The following is a 23411-nucleotide window of genomic DNA, read 5'->3' on the forward strand; positions in this document are numbered from 1 at the left end:
AAGCTTGCTGTGTAGGCAGGCGAGCGCTGAACTTACCCCAAAGCTGCCGCGGTGCTGCAGGAAGCCCGTCTGCACCCTCTGGGCTCTTGAACGTGCCTCGAAGCTTCATCCTCACACGAAGCTCTAGCAGGGCTCGGGGAGCCATGGCCTGGGCGTTCCCGCCGGCCGGGCGCCCTGCGCTCGCAGGCCTGGGGAAGCTCTGTCTGCAGCACCGGGGCGAGAGCAAGGGCTCGTGCTCCCCCTTCGGTGCCACCGCCGAGCCCTGGCGCCCGCGGCGTTTCTCAGCAGGTCGCAGCTCCCGTACCCTTGTTGTGCCAGGTGAGGATGTGAAAATAATCGGCGTTCTTCCACTGGATCGTGCCATGAGGGACAGCGCGGGAGGCGCTGGGGAGCAAAGGGTCGGGGTCTGGGGGGGTGTTTGGGGCGGTGGGGAGCGGGAGCGCCGCTCCGGCGGGCTGGCGGCCAGCAGTCGGGCAGCGCTTTGCCGCTGTCGAGATCCGAGCTCCCGGTTCCACCCGGGAATTTAGGGTTTTTTTGGTTTGTTTTTTAAATGATGGGTGCGCATGGAAACTGCGTTGTTTGATACACTGAATGTGAAATGGCACGTGATACCTGGGGCTTTAATCAAAGCGTAATCCAGTGACAACAGCTTCTTTTGTAATTGAATTGCACAAGAAATGTGTTTATCGCTTGCATGGATCCTTGCTGAGGCGCGGTGACGGCGAAGCAGGCAGACGCGCCAGCTGCTCTGACGCTCGGCAGCGGGCGTTTCGGCAGCGAGCGCCCTGCGGAGCGCCGGGGGAGCGCCGGGGGCTGCCGGGCTGCGACGGCTTTGCGGGGCGATGGTGCAAGGCGGACCAGCACGGCTGCGAGGCTACGGCCTTCGCGGCCCCGCGGGGCAGGTCGGAGAGCCGAACGCCTCTGAAGCAGCTGCTTGCGGGGGGGAGGGAAAGGCAAGTCTTGCCCTGTGTTTCCTCCTGATTCAAGTTCCCCTTTAAGGTTTTACTTCGCCGCGCTGTGTTCCAGCCCCAGTCGTGCTTTGGCTGCTGACGGTGCTTGGGTGGCAGCGTGTGGCGCCGGCTGCTGCTGCTCGTGTCCCCACCTGGCTGCGGCCGCTCGCTCGCCTCGGCCCGCCGCCCGGCTTTGGCGGCAGAAAGCGTTTCCGCCCGGTTCTCCTCGGGGCTTTCCGCCTCTGCACCACGGGCCGAGCCCTGGGCTCTGCGCTGAGGGGACTTCCCCGGCCGTGTCCCGTCCCCGGCGGCCGCCCCGGGCGCCTACTTCGTCTGGAGAAGCAGCACATCACCGCCACGTGCTACGCGTGCCCCGGAGGCCGCGGCTGTGTCGCATCCAAGTCCCTGCTGTGGTGTCCTTGAGCGCTTTCCAGCAAGGCAGCGGTGTCCTTGCCCAAGGGAGGAGAAATCGCCTCCCCGCGTCTGCACGGCTGGTTGACGCGTGATGCTAGGTGATGCCAAGGTGCCCCCTAAGCCTTGACCGTGGCCTCGGTGCCTCGCGGCCCTGCGCCCGGGGCCGAACGCTCGGTTCCCCCTGCATTACCTCCGCGTCTCTATAAAGCCGCCCGGGCCGGGCGGAGGCCGAGCCTTGCTCTGCTGACCGCTGCCGCCTCGGAGCACTTGGGCTCGCGGCTGAGCGCCGGAGCACGACGCGGCTGGGCCGGGCCGCTGGCACGACGCGTCCTCCAAGGCCCCTGCGGTGCTCCCACGAGCTCGGTGCCCCTGAGCCAGCGGTGACCCGGGTCTCCGCTGACCCGGGGGCGCCCTCGCCCTCGCCGGGGGTTTCAGCGACCCGCGGCGCGTCGTGCGGGTCGCCAGCGCCGCTCCGAGTGCGGAGCCTGGATGGAGGACGCGTCCCCGCTCCCACCACGGGCTGAAACGCGGCTCTGCCGCGTCCAGCTGCCGGAAGCTAAAGGGGGGTGAGGCAGGAAGGAGGCCTCCTCTGCAGATTTGCTCCGTCGCTGAACGAGCAGGCAGTTCGTCGCCGCGCGGTGATCCACATCCAAGCGCCGCGGGCAGAGACTGTCGTTATCCAGCATCGTTCACTATAAACAAGGGCTTTTTAGCTGCTCTTACTGCTTCCCTGATTTTCCATGAGGCTTCAGGCCGATTGCATGAGAACAGGCGTTTTTGTTGCACGAATGATGGGTCAATGTAAACGCTCTCAAACGGGGACAGCAGCATTTACCATTCGAAACCTTTTGTAGGTGCTCTTAATCGTCCCGTGAGCAGGGAAGCTGGGATCATTGCTACAGAACGCCAAAAAAAAGGGGCTAGCACGAAATCTACAATATAAAGACAATTTTATTGCCGATAAGCTCTTAAAACTTTTTTTTTCTTTTTTTTTTTTTCTCCTGTTTCAGTAGGACCTTATTCTTCCTGATGAAAATCCGGTCATAGCATCTCTCATTAAAAATAAAATTATTTTGAAATAAATAAATATATAAAATAAATACCATATACATTTTATAAATAGTTTTGCCCTTATGCACAGTATCCATGCTTACATCCGAACAGCGCTCCTCTCCCCCCGCTCCCACCCCAACAGCAGGAGGAAAACCCCGCGCGGCGGCAGGCGCCGGGGTGCTGCAGCAGCTTCCAGCCGAACGGCTTCTCCTTGCCGCCGGAACGGCGTTTCCGCGCTAGGTAACCGCTCCGGGCTGGCAGCGGCCTCCGCGGCCGTTCCGGGGTCTCTTTCCTCTCCTTCTCTTGGTTTTTGGCTTTGTCCTCGCCCCCGCCGGCGCCCGGGGGCGGCCGAGGGGCCCCGCATCACCTGTAGTGGAAGAGGTCTCTGTAGGCGGCGGGGATTTTGGCGGGGTCCACGGGCCGGGGCAAGAAGTGGGTGAACTTCTGGTGCCTCTTAGTCCTGTAGCCCTCGCGGGGCGAGCCGTCCTTGTTGAGGGCCACGTAGTAATGCCGCTCCGAGTCGGCGTGCTTGTACAGCGTCGAGGCGTACGTGTTGTACCAGTTCTCCTCAAACTGCTCCCGGAAAACGCACTCCCGCGTGAGCTTCCTCTGCGGAGGGAAAACGCGCGCGTCAAGGAAAGGACGGACAACGTGTCCCGCTCCGCTGGGCTGCGGTTGCTCTCCCCGGGGAGCTGGCGCTGCGCTAAAGCTTGGCTGCCTTTCTGGGATCGGCGGGAAGCACAAGGTTGACGGGGACGGCCCGGACAGGCCGCCGCCGGCCCCGTGGGAATGGTGCTTTGGGGTTTGTCACGTTAAGTCAGCACGTGACTCATGCAAAGGTGGCACGGGGCTGGGAATAACTGTCTTAGCGAAATTTAGGAGATGCTGCTGTATTATCTCCTAAAACGCCGCTGTGTCGCTAACACGGCCGCTGCAGGCAGCTTTGAGGACCCCAGTTAAGAATAACATCGTGGCCTCCGGCCCGGAGAAGCCGTCCCTGCGCGGCCCCCTACTTCTTGCTCTAAAGCTTCGCGGCGCTCGGGGTCCCGGCAGCTGCACGCCGCAGCTCGGTGCGTCCCCCTCCCCGCCGCACCGGGACGGGACGGGGATGGGGACGGGGACGCAACCGAAACCCCGCGGTCGTGCTGCGCGACCGGCTCGGCTCCCAGACAAGGCACCGATGCGCTTTGTTCTGCTGCTGTTTCCAGCCGCGACGTTAGGACGGACCCGAGAACCAAACGGAGCCGGCCGGGAAGCTGCCGGCTCGCAGCCCCGGCTGCGGCGCCCGGGCGCGAGGGAGGACGCGCCGGCTCGCGCGGACGCTGCGGCACCGAGGCCCCGCGGCGCCGGGAGGCAAGCCCAGGCGCTGGGCGCGCGCCGCCGCCCCGGCCGTTCTTCCCTGCCCTTATTTTCCACCGGGCCGGACCGCAGGGAGCGTCCCCAGCTCTCCCGGCCCGGGAGCGCGTCCTTCCCTCCTTAGGCCTCTGCCAGCTGTGGCGAAAGCGAGAGCGGCGCCGCGTGCGACCAGGGGGCACGTGGCTGCCCGGGGGCTTCGGCCGCCCGCAACAGACTCAGCTCGTGACACGTGTGGGAGCCCGGCAGGCCGGGGCAGCCCCCGCTGACACACACACATAGCGTTGCAATCGTCCCAAAACCCTGAACTTACCGACCCGTAGAGCTCGCCCCGCTCGTTCATGCCAAGGTAGAGTCCGGCGTCGACCCCGCGGATGCTCACCAGCCCCACGGCCAGGCTGATGAACTCCAGGATCCCTGGAAGGCGAGAGGGACGCGGTCACGGGGAGGGCGCGCGGAGGCGGCGCGCGCGGCGGCCACGAGCGTCCTCGGCCCGCGGCTGCCCGGCCTCGCGCTCCCACCGCCCGGCGGGAGGCGGCTTTCCGAACGGGAGGGGAGAGCTAGGTCTCGTTGCGCCGGGGTTTTTCCTCTTTGGTGATAATTAAAAAAAAAGTAGAAGTTTGTGCCTGGCCCCCCTAAGCGTTTTGGGAGGTCCTGTTCTGACGCTAGGTCTTGCTCTTCACCAAAAGAAAAGTGATTTTTTGTCCCCGCTCGGCCTCTGACAGGAAAAGTCCCCCACGTTTTAAAGTGATGCGCTCAACACAAATAAGTAAAACGCACCGGAACAGTGTTTGTGTTTGCGCTGTCTCGTTCCCGGCACGCCAGCGGGGCACTAGCCACCCAAACGCGTGCAAGCACCAAGGGAAAAAACCCAACTTCAAACATGCGCAGGCAGAAATGCACCTTTCTCCACTGCTGTCAGAGCTGGGGAGCTGCTGGTCTATCCGCTGCGCCCCCCCCCCCCCCCCCAAACCCGGGATTTCCAGAAACGCCCTCCTGCCCCAGCGCACCCGGCCCCGCAGGAGCGGCCGAGGAACCCGCGGCTCAGCCCCAAGCCGCCTCGGCCCCCGGGACCCGCCGGGCGCAGAGCTCGCGGGGGCATCGCGTCGCCCGCGGCCCCGCTCCGCTCCCTAAGCTGCCTGCGAGAATTTCTCCCGGTTCACGCCGGATTTCTTGGCTTTCTGTTGCCCGCCCGCTCCCTGCCCTGTCTGCTCCCGCGGCTCTGCGCGAGCCCGCGAGCGCTGCACGGGGGGCACGAAACCGGCACTCGGGAGCTGCAACGCCCCCGAGCGGGGAGCCAAACGAAGGGGGACGTTCCTTGCTGCCCGCTGCGGGACTTCCGCAGGCTGAAATACCCCGGCTGCGCCCGGAGCGGGGTAACCTGTCCTCCCCGGGGCCTCCGACTCGTTGCCCCGCACAACGTGGCGGCACGGGGCGTATTTGGCCCTGCAAAACACAAAGAAATAGAGCCTTCCCTAACGCCCCGTGTTCTTGTCGGGCGGCTCCCGTGGGATCCGGGAGCATGGATTTCCCCAGAGCGTTAAGCCTTTCCTTGCGTTTCCCGTCTGCAGGACAGAAATGACAACAGCCGCAGTTTCTGAACGACGCTTGACAAGGAGAGCAGTAGATCGATCTCCTTACAGGTACAAACGTGGTCCTCAGCAGCAATTTTTTTAAGTTTACCTTCTGGCGTCCCTGGGAAGCAGGCAAATGCTCCTTCTGCCACCCAGAAAGCGAGGGATGCCCGAGAAAGGGAGGCCGGGAAGGCTGTTCTCGCGCGCGCCCCAGCGCGGGGGCCGGCGGGGCCTCTGCACCCAGCCCCGTCGTCCTCTTCTCCCCCGGAGCGGCTGAGACCCCCTCCTGCCGGTGCCCGCTAGGTGCCCACCTGCTGCCTTGCAAACCACGTTTCGCCACGCTGAACCCGTGACCGTCTCTTCTGACGACGTCCCTGGCAACGTTCTCCTTTCCTGATCTTCGAGCGGCACTTAGGAGACGTGCGGCGAAGACGACTACGTTGAAATAGCATTAAGAAGGTAACTTAAGCCCACAAAAACCAGGAGACGGAGCGATGGCTGAGAAAATGCTGGTGGACATCCACCCTGTCCTGAGCTCGCTGCAGCTGCTGGACAGACCTGCACTTCACACATCCGCTCTCCAACGTGCGGAGCGGCCGCGGGGGCCAGCTGAAGGATTTTCTTCTGAATTGCAACAGTGTGTTTTTGTGGCAGAACACCTTTATTTGATTTTTTTTCCCAGGACTCGCCTCTCTTTTCGTGGTTTGATTATCCATTCTGTTTGTTCTTTGAGTCTTTCTAGGCAATATTTGGAGAGACCTGATTAAGACTCCAACCGGGCTCATTTAACACCAAAACAGGGAGCAACCCTCGGAGCAGCGCGCTCCCGCGTAACTGAGCGATTCCCCCAGGAAGGACCCTGCCGGGTACACCTGTCTCCCGCACAGCTATGGCCACGAGCCGGGGGCCAGAAACAACCTCAGACGTTGTAATAATGTCTACAAACCTAACGCTTCGGCTGAAAACCTCGACAACTGTTTAGTGACAGGTGCGCTACAGCCTGGACGTCAAAATTTGCAGGAAAACTTTCTCTGGAGCTTTCATTAGCTTCTCTAGGAGACCCTGTTACAGATCTGTCAGCAGATCTGTACCCGAGAAGAGCTTTACTTGCTCCCTTTATCAGTCTCCAGGACAAAGGCGAGGCCTGTTTTCCTCTCCGCTTACGTTTAAGAGTAGCACTGTAGGAATCACTTGTCTCATGCCGGTGTAAGACGGACACGAGGCAGGAAAGGAGCAACTCCTCCTGGCAGTGATTTTCCTGGTGACTTTATCTCGGTGTCATTCTCAGAACGGTCCTTGTCATGGGGGCGCGAGTGCCAGTCCAGCTCCCCTCCCGATTTGAGTCCCTTGTATGTCTTTGATACGGCAGATGCAGCGGGAACATAGACGCGCTTGGAAACGCTTCCTTTTTTTCCGTGACTGCTTGGCTGGAGCTGCTGGTTCGGCGAGTGCCTTTGGGCGCTTCTCTAGCGTGAGAATGAGCCACCTTCCAAACGTCTTGGAGGGCTTCGCCAAATCTCGAGTTAAGTCTTCTCTAGGAAAAATAAGCCACACCCTCTCATTCTTGTATAAATCTGTATTTTTGTAGGTATAAGTATCACGTTCCAGAAGGCAGGTGCGATTCCGGAAAGCTCCGGGCCTCGACAGACGAGCAGGAATAGTTACCGTGACTGCGCAGGCCTTCTGGAGCAGTGCTGCTGCTACCCTATCTCTCTCCCATGGGCGCATCCCTTGAGAGGTCCCTCCTCAGCCCTTGCCGTTAGGACCTGGCACTCTGCTCTGCATCGCCGCGGCTTCGGCTCAGTATTTTCCTCTCTGGAAGACTCGGATGCCTCGCACACCTTGTGAATTTTGGGATGGCCGTGCACGGGATGGTGCAGATACTGTCTGTCTTTTCCTGAACCCCTTCCAGCACTCGGAGGCAGGGATGAAAAGCCCAGTCCCAGCCCACACCCCGTGTGCAGCTGGGCGCGTGCCTTTGCTGCGGTGTCCGCGAGACCCATCCTTGCAGGGCATTAGTTACCTGCTTGCCAGGAAGCATCTTGCAGCCCTGTGGGCTTGCTCAACTAAACCATCAAATTGGATTTCTAAATATCGCCCCAGGTGCCCCTGGATTTCAGGGAGCTTTGAATTGGTACCCAGAAGAACCTCGTCTAGCTCCGTATCCCTCACCAGAACTTTGCACCTCCCCAGAAGGGCGCAGCCTGCCCATCCCTGTAACCAGTTACTCCTCTCTGACTGCTGCATGCAAAATTTAGGAATGCATTGATACATGACATCCTAATACGAACCATACCAGCAACACTGGAATTTAAATACTCATGGCTACTGAATGCAGATGGCCAACGCTTTGTGCCAATACGTTATTACTTTGAGTCTCTGTCGAAGCTAGGTTTAGTCCAACTTTATCTGAACATGAGGATTCCAGTCTAAGTCTTTGGAGCTCTGTCCTGCAATTACAACAAATAACTATTTATTTTACGCTACCTCTGGGAAAACCCTGAAGCAGAAAACTATAATATTTTATATCTGAAGTCTGGTCTAGTTTACGTAGCTGGATGCTGACTGCTAAAACACTTACGGAATGCTAATGTTTCGATTTATTGAACACACCGTGTGACTAACTCTTAACTGGGCAAAACTCATGAAAAGTCTTAGTCTATTTAATGCATATTTCCAAAGATTTAGTCTGTTTAATGCATATTTCCAAAGATTGCTTGGAAATACGTTTATTTTACTTAATCTTAAAAAAAAAAAAAAGCAGAACTGAGATAAATGCTGCCATTTGAAACCTCTTTACTTGCATAAAGATACATTAAAAAGAACTGACAGAAACACTACATGGCAGATTAAACTAAAAACCGTGCGGATGCAAAGGCTTTGCTTTCGGTTTCCTCTGACATAGGAAGCCCTCATGTATTGCAGGACAAAAGGGAGAAGATGCGTGTCCTTCGGGAGGTAATTAAAGAGCACTTGAGCTCCATGAGCACCTTACTCTGACCTGAGGGTTACGACTTTCTTGTTGACTTCGGCAGGGGCATGCTACACACACACCTGGTGTTTATGGAAAGCACAGGACACAGATAGTTTTTTTCCCCACTTGTTCCAAAACCCTTGCCTTAAAATAACAACAGCAGCAAAGAAGTTCCTGAAATATCAGAAAGAACCACTCGCAAACAAAGGCAGAAAAGAATTCCCTTCAGCGAGGAGTTAAATCGCTTGAAAAGTCTTGAGCACACTTCTCGCAACCTGTTGACAACGGAGCTGAGGTCACCGCCATGGGACTTGTCGCTAGCTTACACGGACACCTGCGCTAGACGCCGGAGTAGCGGGAACGTTTCTTAGCCGCGCTCAAACTTACTGCACTTCTTCGCCTGTGGCTCGAGATGCATTTTTCGAGGATTACACAGAGTCTGCTTAGAGATCCCTGCTCTGGTGCGACACTGACACAGGCTCTGGAGTCTTCCAGCTTTATCGCGGTCGGCAAGGTATATCCACGTCGTCCCGCCTGCCGCTCCGTCTTCTCCTTCCTTCCCGCGGCCGCCCAGCCGCGCTGCCCGGGCTCCCCCCTCCTCCTCCGCGGCAGCCCCAGCCCCAGCCCCGGGCCGCTCCCGCTCCCGCTCCCGCCCCCGACCCCGCTCCGCCGGCCGGGCCCTGCCCGCTCCGCCGAGACGCTCCCCGAGGGAGGCGCATGCAAGCAGGAGAAACCGCACTAGCTCACAAGATCTGCGGAGGCCAAAGAAGAAGAAGAAGAAAAAAGCCAGGAATTTCTTTTTCCGACTTGCTCTCTCCTTTCTTTTGCCTCCCTCGCTGCTGCCTGCCGGGGCTGAGCCGCTCACCCCGCCGGTGCGGTGCGGTGCCGGTGCTGTCCCGTCCCCCCCGCGCCGCTTTCTGTCCCAGGGCAAGTTTTTGTGCACCTGCAGAAGGGCCGAGCGCCGGGAGGGTAGGAAATTGCAAATAAAAGCGCCCGCATTGCTGCGGAGTGAGCGCATTTGTTTAGGAGCCTAATTATATCCGTGCCGGGATGACTGAGCCTAGCGCGGTAATTAGCGCTGGCCGCGGGGAGGCACCTGCTCCGCGCCGCGCCGCTCCGCTCCGCTCCGCGCCGGGCGGCACCTGCGGCGGCGGCGGCGCCGTGCAGCGCCGAGCAGCCCTTACCGAAGCGGCTGTGGTCCTGGCGGGTGCCGTGCACCGTGCCGTTGGGGAAGATCTCCAGGTGGAAGCCGGTGCGGCAGTAGAGCTGCCGCCGCCGCAGGATGCCCTTGAGGTGGGCGAAGTCGGTGGGGGAGCCGCGCTGCAGGCGGCCCTCGATCTGCCCCAGCCGCTCCGCCAGGAAGCCGGGCGAGTCGGCCAGCGGCAGCGCGCCCAGCGCCGGCGCCACGCCGTGCAGCTCGGGCTCCAGCGCCCCCAGCAAGCCGCCCACCTCGGCCATGGGGCCCGCGGGCGCGGAGCGGCGCGGCGCGGAGCGGCCCCTCAGAGCGCGGGCTGCGGCCGCCCGGCGCCGCCGCTGCCCCGCGCCGCGCTCCCCGCGCCTCGCATGGCTGGATGTGTCCCGCGCTCGGGTGCGAGCTCCACTTTATATACGTACACACTCCCCTTACATTGACATATTGGATATTTAAATGCAAGCCACACCTCACTGGCATCCCCTTTGGCTATTGCTTTTTTTTTTCCTCCCTTCTTCTCTGATCCATTTGGCTTTTTTTTTTTTTTTTCTGGAAAGGAAAAAAAAGGCTTCACTCCCTCTTTTATTATGAAAAAAAAAATGGCAGGAAAAAGCTACACATTGCAGTGAGGCAGAACAGCTCTTGGCAGGTCGCTGCGAAGCCGCTGGTGAAATCATGGAGCGAGCCCCGCGCACGCAGCCCGCGCCCGCGCAGCGCTGCGGGACCGAGCCCCCCCCTCCCCCCGCCGCAAGCAGCCGCGGTGCAAGAAATAACACGTGCGGAGCGGGCTTGAGAAAGGTGTTTTTTTTTTTCCTCGGCTGAATATGTTAAAAAAAAGCCCAACACACACACACAACTGAAAGTGATCTTTTTGAAAAGCGATCGGGCAGATTTTGTTACGCGGTTTTACAGGCGGCTGGAGAGGAGCCTCTGTGGAAGGCGTCTGCAGGCCCGCTGCGGGCTGCGCTCCCCACCTTTTCATGTGGGAAACAGGTGTTTCCGCGCTCTCCCCTGCCCCGCGACACCGTATCTGCGCGAGCAGCTGCCGGGCGCGCTGCAGACAGACAGACAGAGGCAGGCACGGCCGGGCGGGCGGGGGGCCGGCGGGGGGAAAAAAAGAGAGGAATAATAATAAAAAAGCGGGCGGACGGGCGGGCGCGGGGCGGAGCGGGCGGCGCTGCCCGGCAGGCGGCGCTGCTGCTGCTGCTGCTGCTGCTGCTGCTGCTGCTGCTGCTCGCGCCGCGGCGGCCCCCGCCGCCCCCCCCCGGGGCCTCGCGGCCGGCGCTGCGCCCCCCCCCCCCCCCCAGCGCTGCCCTGCGCGGAGGTCCCGCGGGCCTGCTCCCCCCCCTCCCCCCGCGGGTCTCCCCCGGGCAGGGCTCCCCCTCGGGCGGCTCCCCCCGCTGCACACCCCCGCAGCAGGTCCGGTCCGTCCCCCCCTTGGTGGGTCCCCCCCCCCCGTGGATGTCCCCGCAGCAGGTCTCCCCTCCAGCGGACGCTCCCTTGGTGAGTCACCCCCTCAGCGAGTCTCCTTCCCCCGCCGGTGTCCCCCGGCAGCCTCCCCCTCGGTGGGTCACCCCCCAGCAGGTCTCCCTCCCCGGTGGATGTCCTCCCAGTAGGTCTCCCCCTCGGTGGGTCACCCCCCAGCAGGTCTCCCTCCCCGGTGGATGTCCTCCCAGTAGGTCTCCCCCTCGGTGGGTCACCCCCCAGCAGGTCTCCCTCCCCGGTGGATGTCCTCCCAGTAGGTCTCCCCCTCGGTGGGTCACCCCCCAGCAGGTCTCCCTCCCCGGTGGATGTCCTCCCAGTAGGTCTCCCCCTCGGTGGGTCACCCCCCCAGCAGGTCTCCCTCCCCGGTGGATGTCCTCCCAGTAGGTCTCCCCCTCGGTGGGTCTCCCTTCCCTTCTAGGTGGGTCCCTGGTGTTCACTTGGGGGGAGGGGGGTCCCTCGCCAGCGCCGTGGCCCCGAAAGGGGGGCATTCGGTGCAGAGCCTGGCACCGAGGCCTGGGGCTGCGTTTTCGCGCGCGCCGCTCCCGGGCCGTGAAGTCCGCCGGCGTGGGTTGCTTGGCTGCTGCCTTCGCCGTGTGCGTTACGCCGCTGTCTGAGGCGTTCAGCCCCCGCAGCAAAGGTTGTGCCTTTGCTTCTGTGATATCTGTACGAATGCCCGGGGCTGGTGGGTAGCTAAAGACGATAAAGTGTACCTGATGGTACGGACAGAAGCCCAAGATGGGGGCCAAACCCCCAAAGAACGAACTGCCGTTAAGGGCGTAATCCTGTAAATGCTGCGGGGAACAGCTCATAGCGCGAGCGATCCCCCCGCTCCCATCGCGGTCAGCGCGATGCCCTCGGCTGTAGAGCCCGGTCCTGCTGAAGTAATCGTGAGTTTGGGCCCCGCATTCACAGCGACCAGTATTTCACCTTATTTCTGAAGGCGTCCGACGGTAGGTCCCTGGGGCATGGAGAAGCGAGAGGCCAAAGCAGCTTCTTCGTCGCAGGACTCGCCAAACGCTGCAGAAGGCTTCTGCCAGCGGCCTGAACAGGCCCTGGATCACTTACAGGATCCTTAAGCCCACATCCATACAAGCACTTAGAGGGGCTCTTAGGAAACTGGAAAAGGTAACAGGGTTCAATTGCATTACAGTAAAATCCAAGACAAAGTAAAAAAACACAACCCCCCATGCTTAACTAATGTATAACAAAAGCAGAGAAATCCCCGGCATTCCTCACTTGGCTCTCACGATTATGGTGAGCTTTTGAAGTGTCCGCAATGCACCGTATTGAGCCGTGGGTCAGGCTAGTACATCGTGCTCTGTAAGGCACGACAGGATGCAGAAAAGGTAGCTCTCTCCTCTCTTTTTTTTCTTTTGACTTTAATTTCCTGACTTATTTATATTTTTACTAAGCTGAGGAAAAAGCGGAGAGAGTTGTTTCCTGTATTGTTTGAAGAAAAGCAATGTATGCATTTTCAATACTATTAAAGCTAGAGTAACTCCTTCAAAAGAAGAAACACGTTTAGCTACTTTCCTGTGCATTACATAGAATACAACTCCATACTCATTAATTTCTTAAGAGGGGAGAAAATTGTACACAATTTGTGTCATTCCCATATACTGTAGGAGTATATGTTTAGCAAGGTAGTAAAAATACTAATGGCATTTATTTGCAATGTAATTACTATTCATGGAGAGCAGCCACATTTGATATCTTGCCTACTGACTATAAAATCAAAGGAAGAGCAGGACTGGGGTCAAAGCAATAAATTAATTAGAAAGAGTAAGATGGACAAATGCAATGAGCACATCTAGATGCTGCATATCCTCTGCTTAGGGCGATTCCATTTGATAAAGAAAAGATCAAGACACATTTAAAAACAAATTTGAAGGAGCAGTGGCCATAAATTAAAAATCAGACATGTGAAGAGTATCTGAGGATAAAGAAACAACAGAGCTCTGAGTTGTAATAAGTAATGCTTTTGCTTCGCTAACACCTCCCACCGCAGGGTCTCAAAACAGTTTCTGTACGCTGATGAACCGAGACGCGCAACCACGGTCACCAGGCACCTACGCTTTCCCAGACTGTCTTTTTTCCACCCGGAGACGGTGTTCAAAGGCTAGCGATGGCTCTCCGGGTTTGTCTGGGTGTTTGGACGCAGAGCGGCCGTGCTGGAGCGGTAGCTCTGCCCCCGCTTCCGCGCACCCAGGAGCCAGCCGCGTGCGCCGCGCGTGCGGGGAGCCCCTCCGCCTTCGCTGCGCCCGACCCTCTGCGGCGCGTGCCTGCGGCGCCCGAGGCTCCCCGGCGCGTAGACGGGGCGGCCCCCTTTGCCGGGGGCTTCTAAGGGGGGGCGGAGGACGCGTAGGCATAGGGAGGCCCTGTTTGTGCCGGGTGCCGTGTGAACTGTGACCCCGGGAACCAGGCTGATCTCTCGAGCAGAAGGATTTCTCATGGAAGGCGGCGTGGATGAAGGCAACAGGATTTGAGTCAATATATAGAAGTATGTATGTATTTTGTGTTAAGTTTAGAAGTGGTGGCAGGGTGAAGGTTAGGCTCCGAGGATAAAGCTCCACACTTGCCTGCCTGGATCTTCGGATCAGGTGCAGAAATAAATGACTTGATTTTCATAAGGGAAACCCACCCGCCCCAGTTACCATTTACTTCCGTGTCAAACATAGATCTGCTGGCTTTAGTAATCCTGATTTGGATTAACAAGTAGGAAGAAGAATCCTTCTGGCTGGCACCCCTGGCAGGAGAGAATTCCCATAATGAAGACAACCCTATAGTTCTTAAGGGAACAAGCTACGTACGAGCTTGTACAAACGCCTGTCAGAGTTTTGTTGACCATCATGTACTCAGTTCTGCCTTGTTTCTGTCCCATCTGAAAGTTGCAGGTGCTTATTGCCCCTGAAGAAATAGGTTCTTTCCTTGGCATGGCTTAGCGTAGGTTTGAGGCCTGACTCGCATGTTCAAACTAATATATCTCCAAGTACCGACTGCCAAATCAGGAAGGGAGAAGGATTCTTTGCTGCAGGAGAGTGGTGCATATTACAGGAGTCCCATTTGTAGCTTTTTTCTTGGTATTAATGTTAGAATTACAGGACTTCTGAAGCGTTAGGCCTTCTGTGTTAGGACAAGTTGTTCTCTGTCCGGGGAACCTACCTGTGTCGGTAGGTTCCCATGTGGCCACTGACTGCCGTACGGTTTTCTCTCCACAGTGCTTACATCTTGCATGTACCTTTTGCGTTGTAGTTCATGCTGCAATTTCATGTCAAGACAGCAGCATTTCATCCTAGCTGCTGAACCCTGGGGAGTGGCAGAGGTTAGAAGAGGGGTATCCTGGTAAAATCCCTCCCTCTTCTGTGTTGTTTTCTTTCTTCTTAAACCATGCTTTGGGAAGCAATTAAGAAAAGGGTGGTAAGTAGTCTGTTACAGCGGGCTTCTCGCCCGATCCGTAGGCTCAGAGCTGCTAAGGGGCTGGGGGTGCCGAGTTAGCCGTGAGTCACGTCCTTCTCCGCTTTCGCTGCTGAGCAAGGAGACGACAAGGAGGCCGTTAGAGCTGCAGCCTGCGCTCGGGATGCTGGAGCCTGTAAGGAGCAAAATCTCCAAGGACTGTTTCGCTCTCCTGTGTTCAAGGCTAACCGTGACTCCAGGTTACATCCCAGACCTGAACCGAGGCTGGAAGTTGTAATCTGTGCTTTAAAGCACCTGTGCCGTGTGGCCATCTTCGACAAGCTTGACGTGCAGTTACTTAGTACTGCTGCAGGGTTTCTTAAGCTAAGAAGCTCTCACTCGCCCGGATGCAAGTCCGTGTGTAGCTCACAGCTGAAATATGGAGCTAGTTCTTTCTAACTGGATTTCTCTCTAGTGCTGTAATGCAGTTAGGTAATAAAAAGGTTGCTAACATCGTAACTCATCCGTAGAAAGGAAAGACTCAGACCATACCCTGAGGAAACGCAAAAGTCAGTTCTAGTCCTACTCAAATAAAAAGTGCTGTCCTGTATTATGTTATTCTTATAAGCGTGTGCCTTTTAATTATTTCAGTCTTTTATAGAATTATCCCATATATGTTTATATCTGTGTCAGTTAGTATTGGTGATTATATAAAAATGAATCAGAGCAAAGGTCTGTCTAGCTCCATATCCTGCTTCTGATGGTGGCTAATAACTTGTGTATGGAAAGGGTATAGAAAACAGGACGAGTATGGAGTGCTACTTCCCTTGATAAACCCTCGCAGCGGCTCCTGGTTTAGGGGCCTTCCTGAGCTGGAGGCTGCAGCTGCATCATTGTTTTTGATACTCCTTGATGGACCTTTTTCCATAAAATCATCTAATCGTTTTTTGAAACCCACTTGTGTTTTTGGCTGCCACAACATCCCGTGGCAATGAGTTCCACAACATCGCTAGGTATTGTATGAAAATGAGCTTCCTCTTGTTTGCTTTTAAACCTGCTTGCTGCCTGCCGCTCTGAGCTGGTGCCCTGTATTTTGCGTTGAGACTACTACTGAATAATCATTACTGTTTACCTTTTCCGTGCCGTAACAGCTTGTCTAGATCTTCGCTGTTATTCTTCTTGTTTTGCAGGCCGAAAGCCTCTGGTTTGCTTATGTTTCCCCTACGCTAAGGCTGTCCAACGTGTCTCACGCGGCTTGGTGCAGTGTTGTTCTTGCCCTTTCCGTAGCTTTATCTTTCCACGGTTACTGGAACCGCACTCAGTATTGAAGAGATGGACGTACTGTGGATGTACACAGAGGGATAATGACATTTTCTGCCTTATTCTCGTTCCTCTCCTAAAAATTCCTGATGGGACATTTTCTCCCAGCTGCTGAACCTGTGTCGATCTTTTCAGAGAACTATCCACATCTCTAAGATTTCGTTCCTGAGTGGTAATAGTGATTTAAAGTACAATGAGGACGGCTTTTCCCTCATACATTATTTTTCATTTTTCATCAACTTTGAATTAAATTTACCGTTTTACCACACATTCGCAGAAAAATTTGTAGATTAATTTCTGGGAATGACTTTGTAACACCAGCAACCTATCTACAGCATTTCCGGATCATTAGTGGGATATGGAACAGCAGTGGTCGCATCGCAGACCCTGTTTGGACTCCGCTGGGGTGCCCCCTGCGTCGCTTCCGTTGGACAGCTATTTCTCTCGGCTGTCAATTTTTCAGGGGTGATTATGTCACTTTTTCTCTCTTTCATTCTTCCTGCAGCAAAGCTCGTTTATAGCCAGGTTTCCTACGACAGTTAATGGTCGGGCAGTTTCCCATGTGATACCCGTGGGGATTATCAGTTAATCCTCGTGCCAGTTTGTTGTTTTCTTCCGTGCTGCTGCCTCACCTTCATTCTCCCTGCAAAAAGGCTCCAGTTTTCTGCACTAAACATAGGGGCAAAGATTCATTGAGGTTTCCTGCTATCACCTGGTCACCTGAGAGCGTATTTTTAAGTACCTCAGTCAGCTCTTGGTGCTGTGGACTGTTGAGGCTGAGGCACAGGTTCACACGCTGGCACAGTTCTGCATTTCTGTGTGGCCAGGTTGCTTTGGGATTTTTGGCCCAGTAGTTGAACTTCTCTGTGTCTGTCTTTCTCTCTGAGGATAAGGATGCTTGTTCTCTCCCTGGAGAACTGAAACTGAAACGTGTTAGTGCGTGAGGTAGAGTTAGAAAGTCTGAGCTGGAAGGTATTCTGGAAATGGATGGATGGATAGTATTATTATTGGACAACCTAAAATAAAGAACAGAGGAACGGAAAAGGGGGGAAAAAAAGAAAAGACTATTCCTAATTATGCTTAAAGATCACAATTGTGGCATTTGTGATGACTCTGAAGCTTTTCAGCTTAACTCTGATAGTGGCTCACGCAAGTAACGTTACTCAAGTTCATTTGTATAGTACTGGGCTATGTGTTTATGAGGAGACACACACTAAAAAAGATGTTTAAAAATATAAATATCCTGATTTGCTAATTATTCAGTAATTATTCTTTTCTGTATATAAATTCTCTATACCTTAACTCTTCACTCGCTCGTCACTTACTATGTTTGTTCTTCCCCCTAATGAATTAGTTAATTAAAATACAATATTATGCTCATGCTATCAAAAAAGCAGCCAGGTGCTTTGCAGACTTGAGTAGATAAATGATAAATTATATGAGACTCTCATGATCAAGCAATCAGCTACCCCACAAATCATCTTGACTCATGATTTTATCTCTGTGAAGAAAGGAATTAACTGGTTATGTAAACCAGTCTGAAGGCCTATTTTTGATGAGTCTACAAGCAGCCAAAGGACAGGATGGAGCTATTCAATAGAGAGCCCAGTCTTGTCTGCTCCCATTGAAATGTGCATTAACCTCCTTCAGGATGAGATATGCTGATTTTCAGGATGGTTTCCTGAGCTTTCTCATGAGTTTAGTTAAGACTTGACACGAGAAATTAGGAGTTAATAGAATCCAGTTTCTGTAGCATTGATCTCACATAAGTGCAGTATACAGTAATTACAGTTCACGTAGATTGAGTGTTACGTGAGATCTCAAAATGTTTGTTTTACAGCATCCTTTCTTATGTTTGGTATTGCATTGCTGTTGCCTTTCTGCAGATGGGAACATGTAGGAATGCAAAAAGTAGGTGATTTGTTCAAGGACGTGAGAATATGTCTTCAGTTAACCGACAGCTTGCTAGCACTTGTGTTAGCTTTGCCTTGGCCTGAGTGGTTATCCGGGTTGTGCTGCTTTCCTTCTATGAGCTGCTAGCGATCCTCGAGGCCGAGTCCTGCAAGGAGGTTGTCCTAAGGATGCGTAGGGCCCTGAGCAACGGGCATGAGCAGCGAGCGATGCAGAGCACCTGCGGATGCACGGCCGGCCGGAATGACGTGGCGCGCTGCACTGCGCATCCCACCATGTCCAGCTGGCGCGGTGAGCTGGCTGCAAAGCCTTTTTGGATTGGGGATCCTGCAAGTCGGAGACAACTCGTCATGTGCCTTTTTGTGGTGCGCCTTCCTTGTGTTTCTGTCTCGGTTAACTGTGGCGGCATTTGTCTGTCCGAAGTGCGGGAGTGGGAAGAGGCACCAGGGCCTCGTGCGCGTCCTTCCTGACAAGTGGTCCAACCCCAGCCCACGTGAAAGCCTCGCTTTGCCCGGAGACCTGGCGGTTCTGGCCCGGGGTGGTGCAGCCTGCTTTGAAGCGTCACCAACCTCAGAGCTTTGCCTGGGGACGGGAAGCAGAATTCAGGAAAGCGCCAGGAGCCAGCGCTGACTGTGGCGAGGGCAGAAACACAGAGCTGAGCGCAGCTGAGACCAGACCTCGCCGGTCCAGATTCTTCCTCTGCTTAATAGCACAGGGTATTTATGACCTTGATAGAATTAGGTAAGGAAGGAGAGGAGCATCTTCTCACACAGTAGTCTAGAAACGTTGGGAAATCCTTTTGCTGAGGTTTTCTGAAAGTTTAGAAACTTCTTACGTATCTTCCTCAGCAATAAATGTGTCAAAATATGAAAATTAAAATACTCTTCTCAGAAACTGGGAGGCATCGGTGTGTTAAATGCTGTGAAGCCCTTGCTGATGATGGGGCTATTCTTTATTTTAGTCTGAATCTGGTTCTTTCATTAGAGAAAAGATAATCAAAAGCAAAAATGAAAGTAAAAAAATAACATTTCTACAACTTTCTTTGCAAACAAATAGAAACCTTAAGGCCAGGCTGGATAAGAACACAGTGGCTACGAACTGGAATAACTCGGCTTAGGCTTGATAGAAGGAAATGATAGGTCTCGAGTATATGCTACCTCACAGGAAGATTGTAATGAAATCCAGCCAGCTTCAAGAGAAAAACAAAACCTATTGATTTTATTCCAAGGGAAGAAAGAGAAAAAGAACAGATGCACGGAGTCTTCTGTCCGCTTACTGCAATCTGCAGTGCTGACCTGGACACGGATAGCGGCTCAGCCTTCTTTTCTTCTTGTGCTTCCTCCTGCAGCAATGCCCTGGCTGAGACACCAAAAAGGTTCAGTTTGGGGTAGCAGAGAGAAGGGGGAACAAGGACCTCACACAAGAACTGACCTAAATGCTGAGGAGGTTTGTATAATCTAATTTACAATAAAATGGTATTTACCATGTTATCAGACAAAGCTTAGCAGTGTTAAGTTAAACAGCATATAATGTGATTAGTGGGGGAGCCATGGCCATGATGTCATGCATATCCTCTGAACTCTTGCAGATAGCGTCTCAGGCGGTTATTCTCCTGTGGCACATAAAAAAAGAAAGGACAAAAAGGCTCCGTAAAGGTTTGCGGGGGGCCGCGCGCACGCTGGACGAGGTGCGCGCGCCCGCACCCCGGCGCCGCGGATAGGCAGCCTCTCGCTGCGGAGCGGCCCCCGACCTGCCGTCGCGCCCGGTTAGCGCAGCGCTCGGCGGTGGTTAAAACGGGCCGCTGGGAATCGCTGGGAAGCTGCAAGTTCTGCTCCTGACTCTGCCGCAGGCTTGGGTTTTGACCGCCAAATCTTGCTTTGCCCCTGGTTGCTCCATTTCGGAGAGCGAGGGGGAGGAAAGGAGAGGCGGCCGGGCGCATCCGCAGCCCGCCCCGCGAGAGGAGCTGGGTGCGGGTGGGGACCGCTGGCGTTCTGCTCGTCACGCGCAACGGGTACGGCTAGACCACAAAGAGCTTTGGAAGATAAGAGCAAGCAGTGTCACAGTTAGTAATGGCCCAGTCATAGAAAATTAAATCTTTATCTTTCTCTGAGGCTTGTAAAATGGTATTAAGAATTTTGGCTAGACTCATTAATCTGGTAAGCGATACAAATCACAGTTATAGGTGGACATCAAAGACCATCTAGCCCATATTTATTTTAAAACATATCTTAGTTTAAAAGAGCTTTTGGTAAAGGCGTCTGAATCAGGCAAAGCTCTCCTTAAACTTTAAAATTCTTGTAGTGTGTGTGAAAGGCCAGATTCTGGAGTAATTCCGTTAAAGGAAAGTATTTTACTCCCTGTTTCCACCAGAGACAATGAGCTCAGAATCCAGCCCATATTACTTGATGTATATTAATATTTAATATAAGCACAAAGATTGCCTAAACCTTCTTTCTGTCATGGTGTGAAGGCAATATAAATTGTTTAGTGTGGAGATGGAGTAGATAGCATTCCTGCTTTAAGTGATGCATAGAGTGAACATGGGCTAGACTTAAGTTCAGATGGGAGTCGCAGATGCGGAGAACGAGATGGGACCCACAGATGGAGCTGAAAAAGCTTGAAGAAAAGCGATGGGCGGGAAGGAACAAGCGGGGCTGGAAGCCCGGCTCGTGCAGCCTCGGCTCTGTACTGCGTGTCAAAATCAGCAGCAGCACTGGGGCGATGATACACATCTTTTGCCACAACACACAGTCCTTTGTCTTGGCTGCAGCACTGATGTATGTTTATGGCATTAGCAGGGATTGGGTGAGAAACGCGTACGTTAGTTTTATTTGCCTGCAGAGGGATGCCATCAGGAATACATCTCCGCTGCGCGGAGAGGGGAAGCCAAACTTTTGTCCCTGTGGTGATGAATCGGGAGCAAGGGCCAAGTGCAATATGCCCCCAGCGCCGTGGAGCGCTGGCCGGTTTGATCGGACATGCGGGATGTGCTAATAACACCAGTGAGCGAGAGCGGAGCCTGCAGGTAGTCACCTTTTAAATAATCAAGGCTGACAGTTTTACTACAGTGGCACAGTTTAACACTTTGTAGGTATGTGCTACGTCATAGGTGCTGCTTGTATTAAATAGACTTGGAGCATTACACAGCTTGTTTAGAAGAGAATAATTTTTATTTCAGGCATTTTTACATTTGTTAATGTTTTTTTCCACTCGTTGCAGTCATTACAAATGGAATATCTTATTGTTGCAGACGGTACTGCCAATGGATGACTCCGAATGATGTACCAGAAAGACATTTTAAATGACCCGCAGTAAACTCGCAAAGGACTGGGCATCCCAGACGTATTCTCAAACACAGAACATTTCCAGGAATGAGTATTTCTGACACCCGTTATTAGACCACGTACAAATAGTGGTCTGATAGCTGGACAAGCAGAGAAGCTGTGCGAAGGCTGACTGCACACCGTACCGCGAGGCTCGAGAGCTGGGCCGTGTTATGAACATGCTTCGTTATCGTGGTGAGACATCCTGTCCCGTGCCTCAGTTTACCCGTCTGCAGAAGGGTGGGGAGTGATGCTTTGGATAGCATCTGGCCTAGTGCTTTGAGATGGCTAATGACAGATGCTAATTAAGGACACAGACAGTCCTTAAAGTGAAAAAGCTTAACAAACTGGAGCCTGAATATCTCAGTGAACAAAATGCCTTCCTCCCGGCTCTCACAGGAAGCAAGTTAATTGGTAGGCCAATAACTATAATGAGGCAGAACCTGGGGTTTTGCCTGTGTATAGTGAGATCCTCCCTTGGGGCCAAACTCCTGTTCCACATTATGAAAGCAGTAAAAGGTCCCCTCAGCAGGTGCTGCGTAAAGGCGTTTCGGCTTTGCCTCCGCAGTGCTGGAATTGCCGAGCTAGTGCTTTCCTGAGTCGCCAGATGAATTCCCCGACCCAATGTGGAACAGCTGTGTGAGAGATACGGCCTTGAGAAAGGGGGTGGCAAAAGAATACAGCAAACGGGGATTTAATCAAATAGCGCAGGGCTGCAAAATAACATCAGCACGCTTCTACTCAGCTTTCCTTTGGGGAAGGCAGACCCTTTAGTAAGGTGGTTCAGAGAAGAGAGAGGTAATGTGCGATCATATGCTGTTTAGGGCCACATTGTTTATTTAGAGAAAGTAAATAGCCCTGACTGGCTTTGTTAATGCAATGAATAACAGCATCATTTACCTAGAATGATGCCCCAGAACTTTACATCCTGAAAAAAGATTTATTTTTAACTACCTGTGTAGTGCTACTGCCTCTGCAGGGTTCGTAAAGGAAGGGTTTGCCAAAGCGCCTAGATTTTAGCCGTTCAAGCCAGGGAGTGAATTAGAAACTGCAACGGCATGGGATGGGTCTGAGAGGGTGGAAGTAATTTTCTGGTAGAATTTAATTAGTGCAGGGAAGTGTTTCTCTTCCTTCATGGGTGATTGTGGAAGTAGTTGCTTTCTTCCTTATTGAAGCCTCTTCTGAGGCATAGCTTGTGCAGAAGATGCCAGCCTCAAGTACGACATAATTGTATTAAGGACCACAAATGGTGAGAGCTATCGTTTTGTAGTCGTCCTTAAAACAGATACTTTTAGCGATACTTTTTGAAAGGGAATTTTATTGTATGTCAAGTCTATCTGTATGAGTTTCCACAGCGTTTCTTCAGAGCTTTTTGGAGGTCTCTCTACCTTGTCAAATACTGACTGTGCCTGTTTGATCTGAATGATTGCTTAGTTGTAAGTGTTATGCTTGAATATAGAAAAGACAGGAAAAAAGATGAAATGAAGGAAAAGTTTGTATCAAATACAATACAGCTAGCTAACTACCATGGCAGGATAATCCCTTAGGAAAGTTGACACTGTTACGAAACTGCTATTTTTTTTTTTTTCTGGTTTCTATGTCATAAAATGTCCTTGAAATCCTTTTTTGTGTGTGTGTGTGCACTTTACAAAGTGATCAGAAGCTAAACAGCAACATCTGTCAGAGAAGATAAATGACCTACCAGCAAATCATCTTAGTTAAAAGGAAGACAAAAATCTATGTAGTAGGGGAATGGGTTTTAAATTGGCTATTTCACTAAACTCTGCCCTAATGAAGGGCTAATCTTTGGGCCCCTGCAAAACAAATGAGAGCATCTAGTTAGACCCAACGGAAACCGGTCATTGAAAAGGCTTTTTCCTTATGAACCTAATTGGAAACAAAATAATTCCTTTGGTCTTCATTTAACAATATCTTTCCCTTTTCCTTATTTATATACAGTAGAATAAGGGCTCTGTTAATTGCAAACGTTTGCCTTTTTGCAGATTGACAACTGCATATGCTTGGGTGAACCTGGCTGGAGCACTCACAAATAAGGTGCAAAGATCTGCAGCACAGTTTCTTCAGAGGTTGCCTGAGAAGATCCTCATCTGGAAGGCAGTAAGGTAGCCTCCACAAAAAAGTCCTTTTCTGTGTATTGGGGCGCTTCTGTCTGCAGAGTTAAGTGGAGTGTGGGCCACTGTGGAAATCAGCTAAATTTACACACGCTAAAATCTGACCTCGGATTTTGAGGATATTTTATTCCTTAAATCAGCTTCTCTATTTTTGAGTCTTTCTTCTGTTCTTATCTATAATGACAAAGGAAATTTTTTTTCTGAAAACTTAAGAAATGACAGAAAAAACACTAGACGCTTGATTGCTGTAGAAGCAGGATTGTGCCTTTAAGGCAGAAGGAAGGAATGTCAGTCATGGCCCTCTAAAACATGGACTTATCTTGATTATAATATTAGC

At 53.3% G+C, this 23411-nt stretch overlaps 1 protein-coding gene across 1 annotated transcript; it reads right to left on the reverse strand.

The window, feature by feature from the left end:
• Positions 1 to 2368: 2368 nt before the first annotated feature.
• On the reverse strand, positions 2369 to 9990 carry FGF16 (fibroblast growth factor 16). Its single transcript, XM_067304006.1, is given in 4 exon segments — positions 2369 to 3026; positions 4084 to 4187; positions 9503 to 9795; positions 9797 to 9990. Coding segments are annotated over 4 exon segments (837 nt in total). The 3' UTR covers positions 2369 to 2780.
• Between the last annotated feature and the right edge of the window lie 13421 nt (positions 9991 to 23411).

The sequence above is a fragment of the Apteryx mantelli genome, chromosome 13 (assembly GCF_036417845.1).
Source record: "Apteryx mantelli isolate bAptMan1 chromosome 13, bAptMan1.hap1, whole genome shotgun sequence".
Lineage (NCBI taxonomy): Eukaryota > Metazoa > Chordata > Aves > Apterygiformes > Apterygidae > Apteryx > Apteryx mantelli.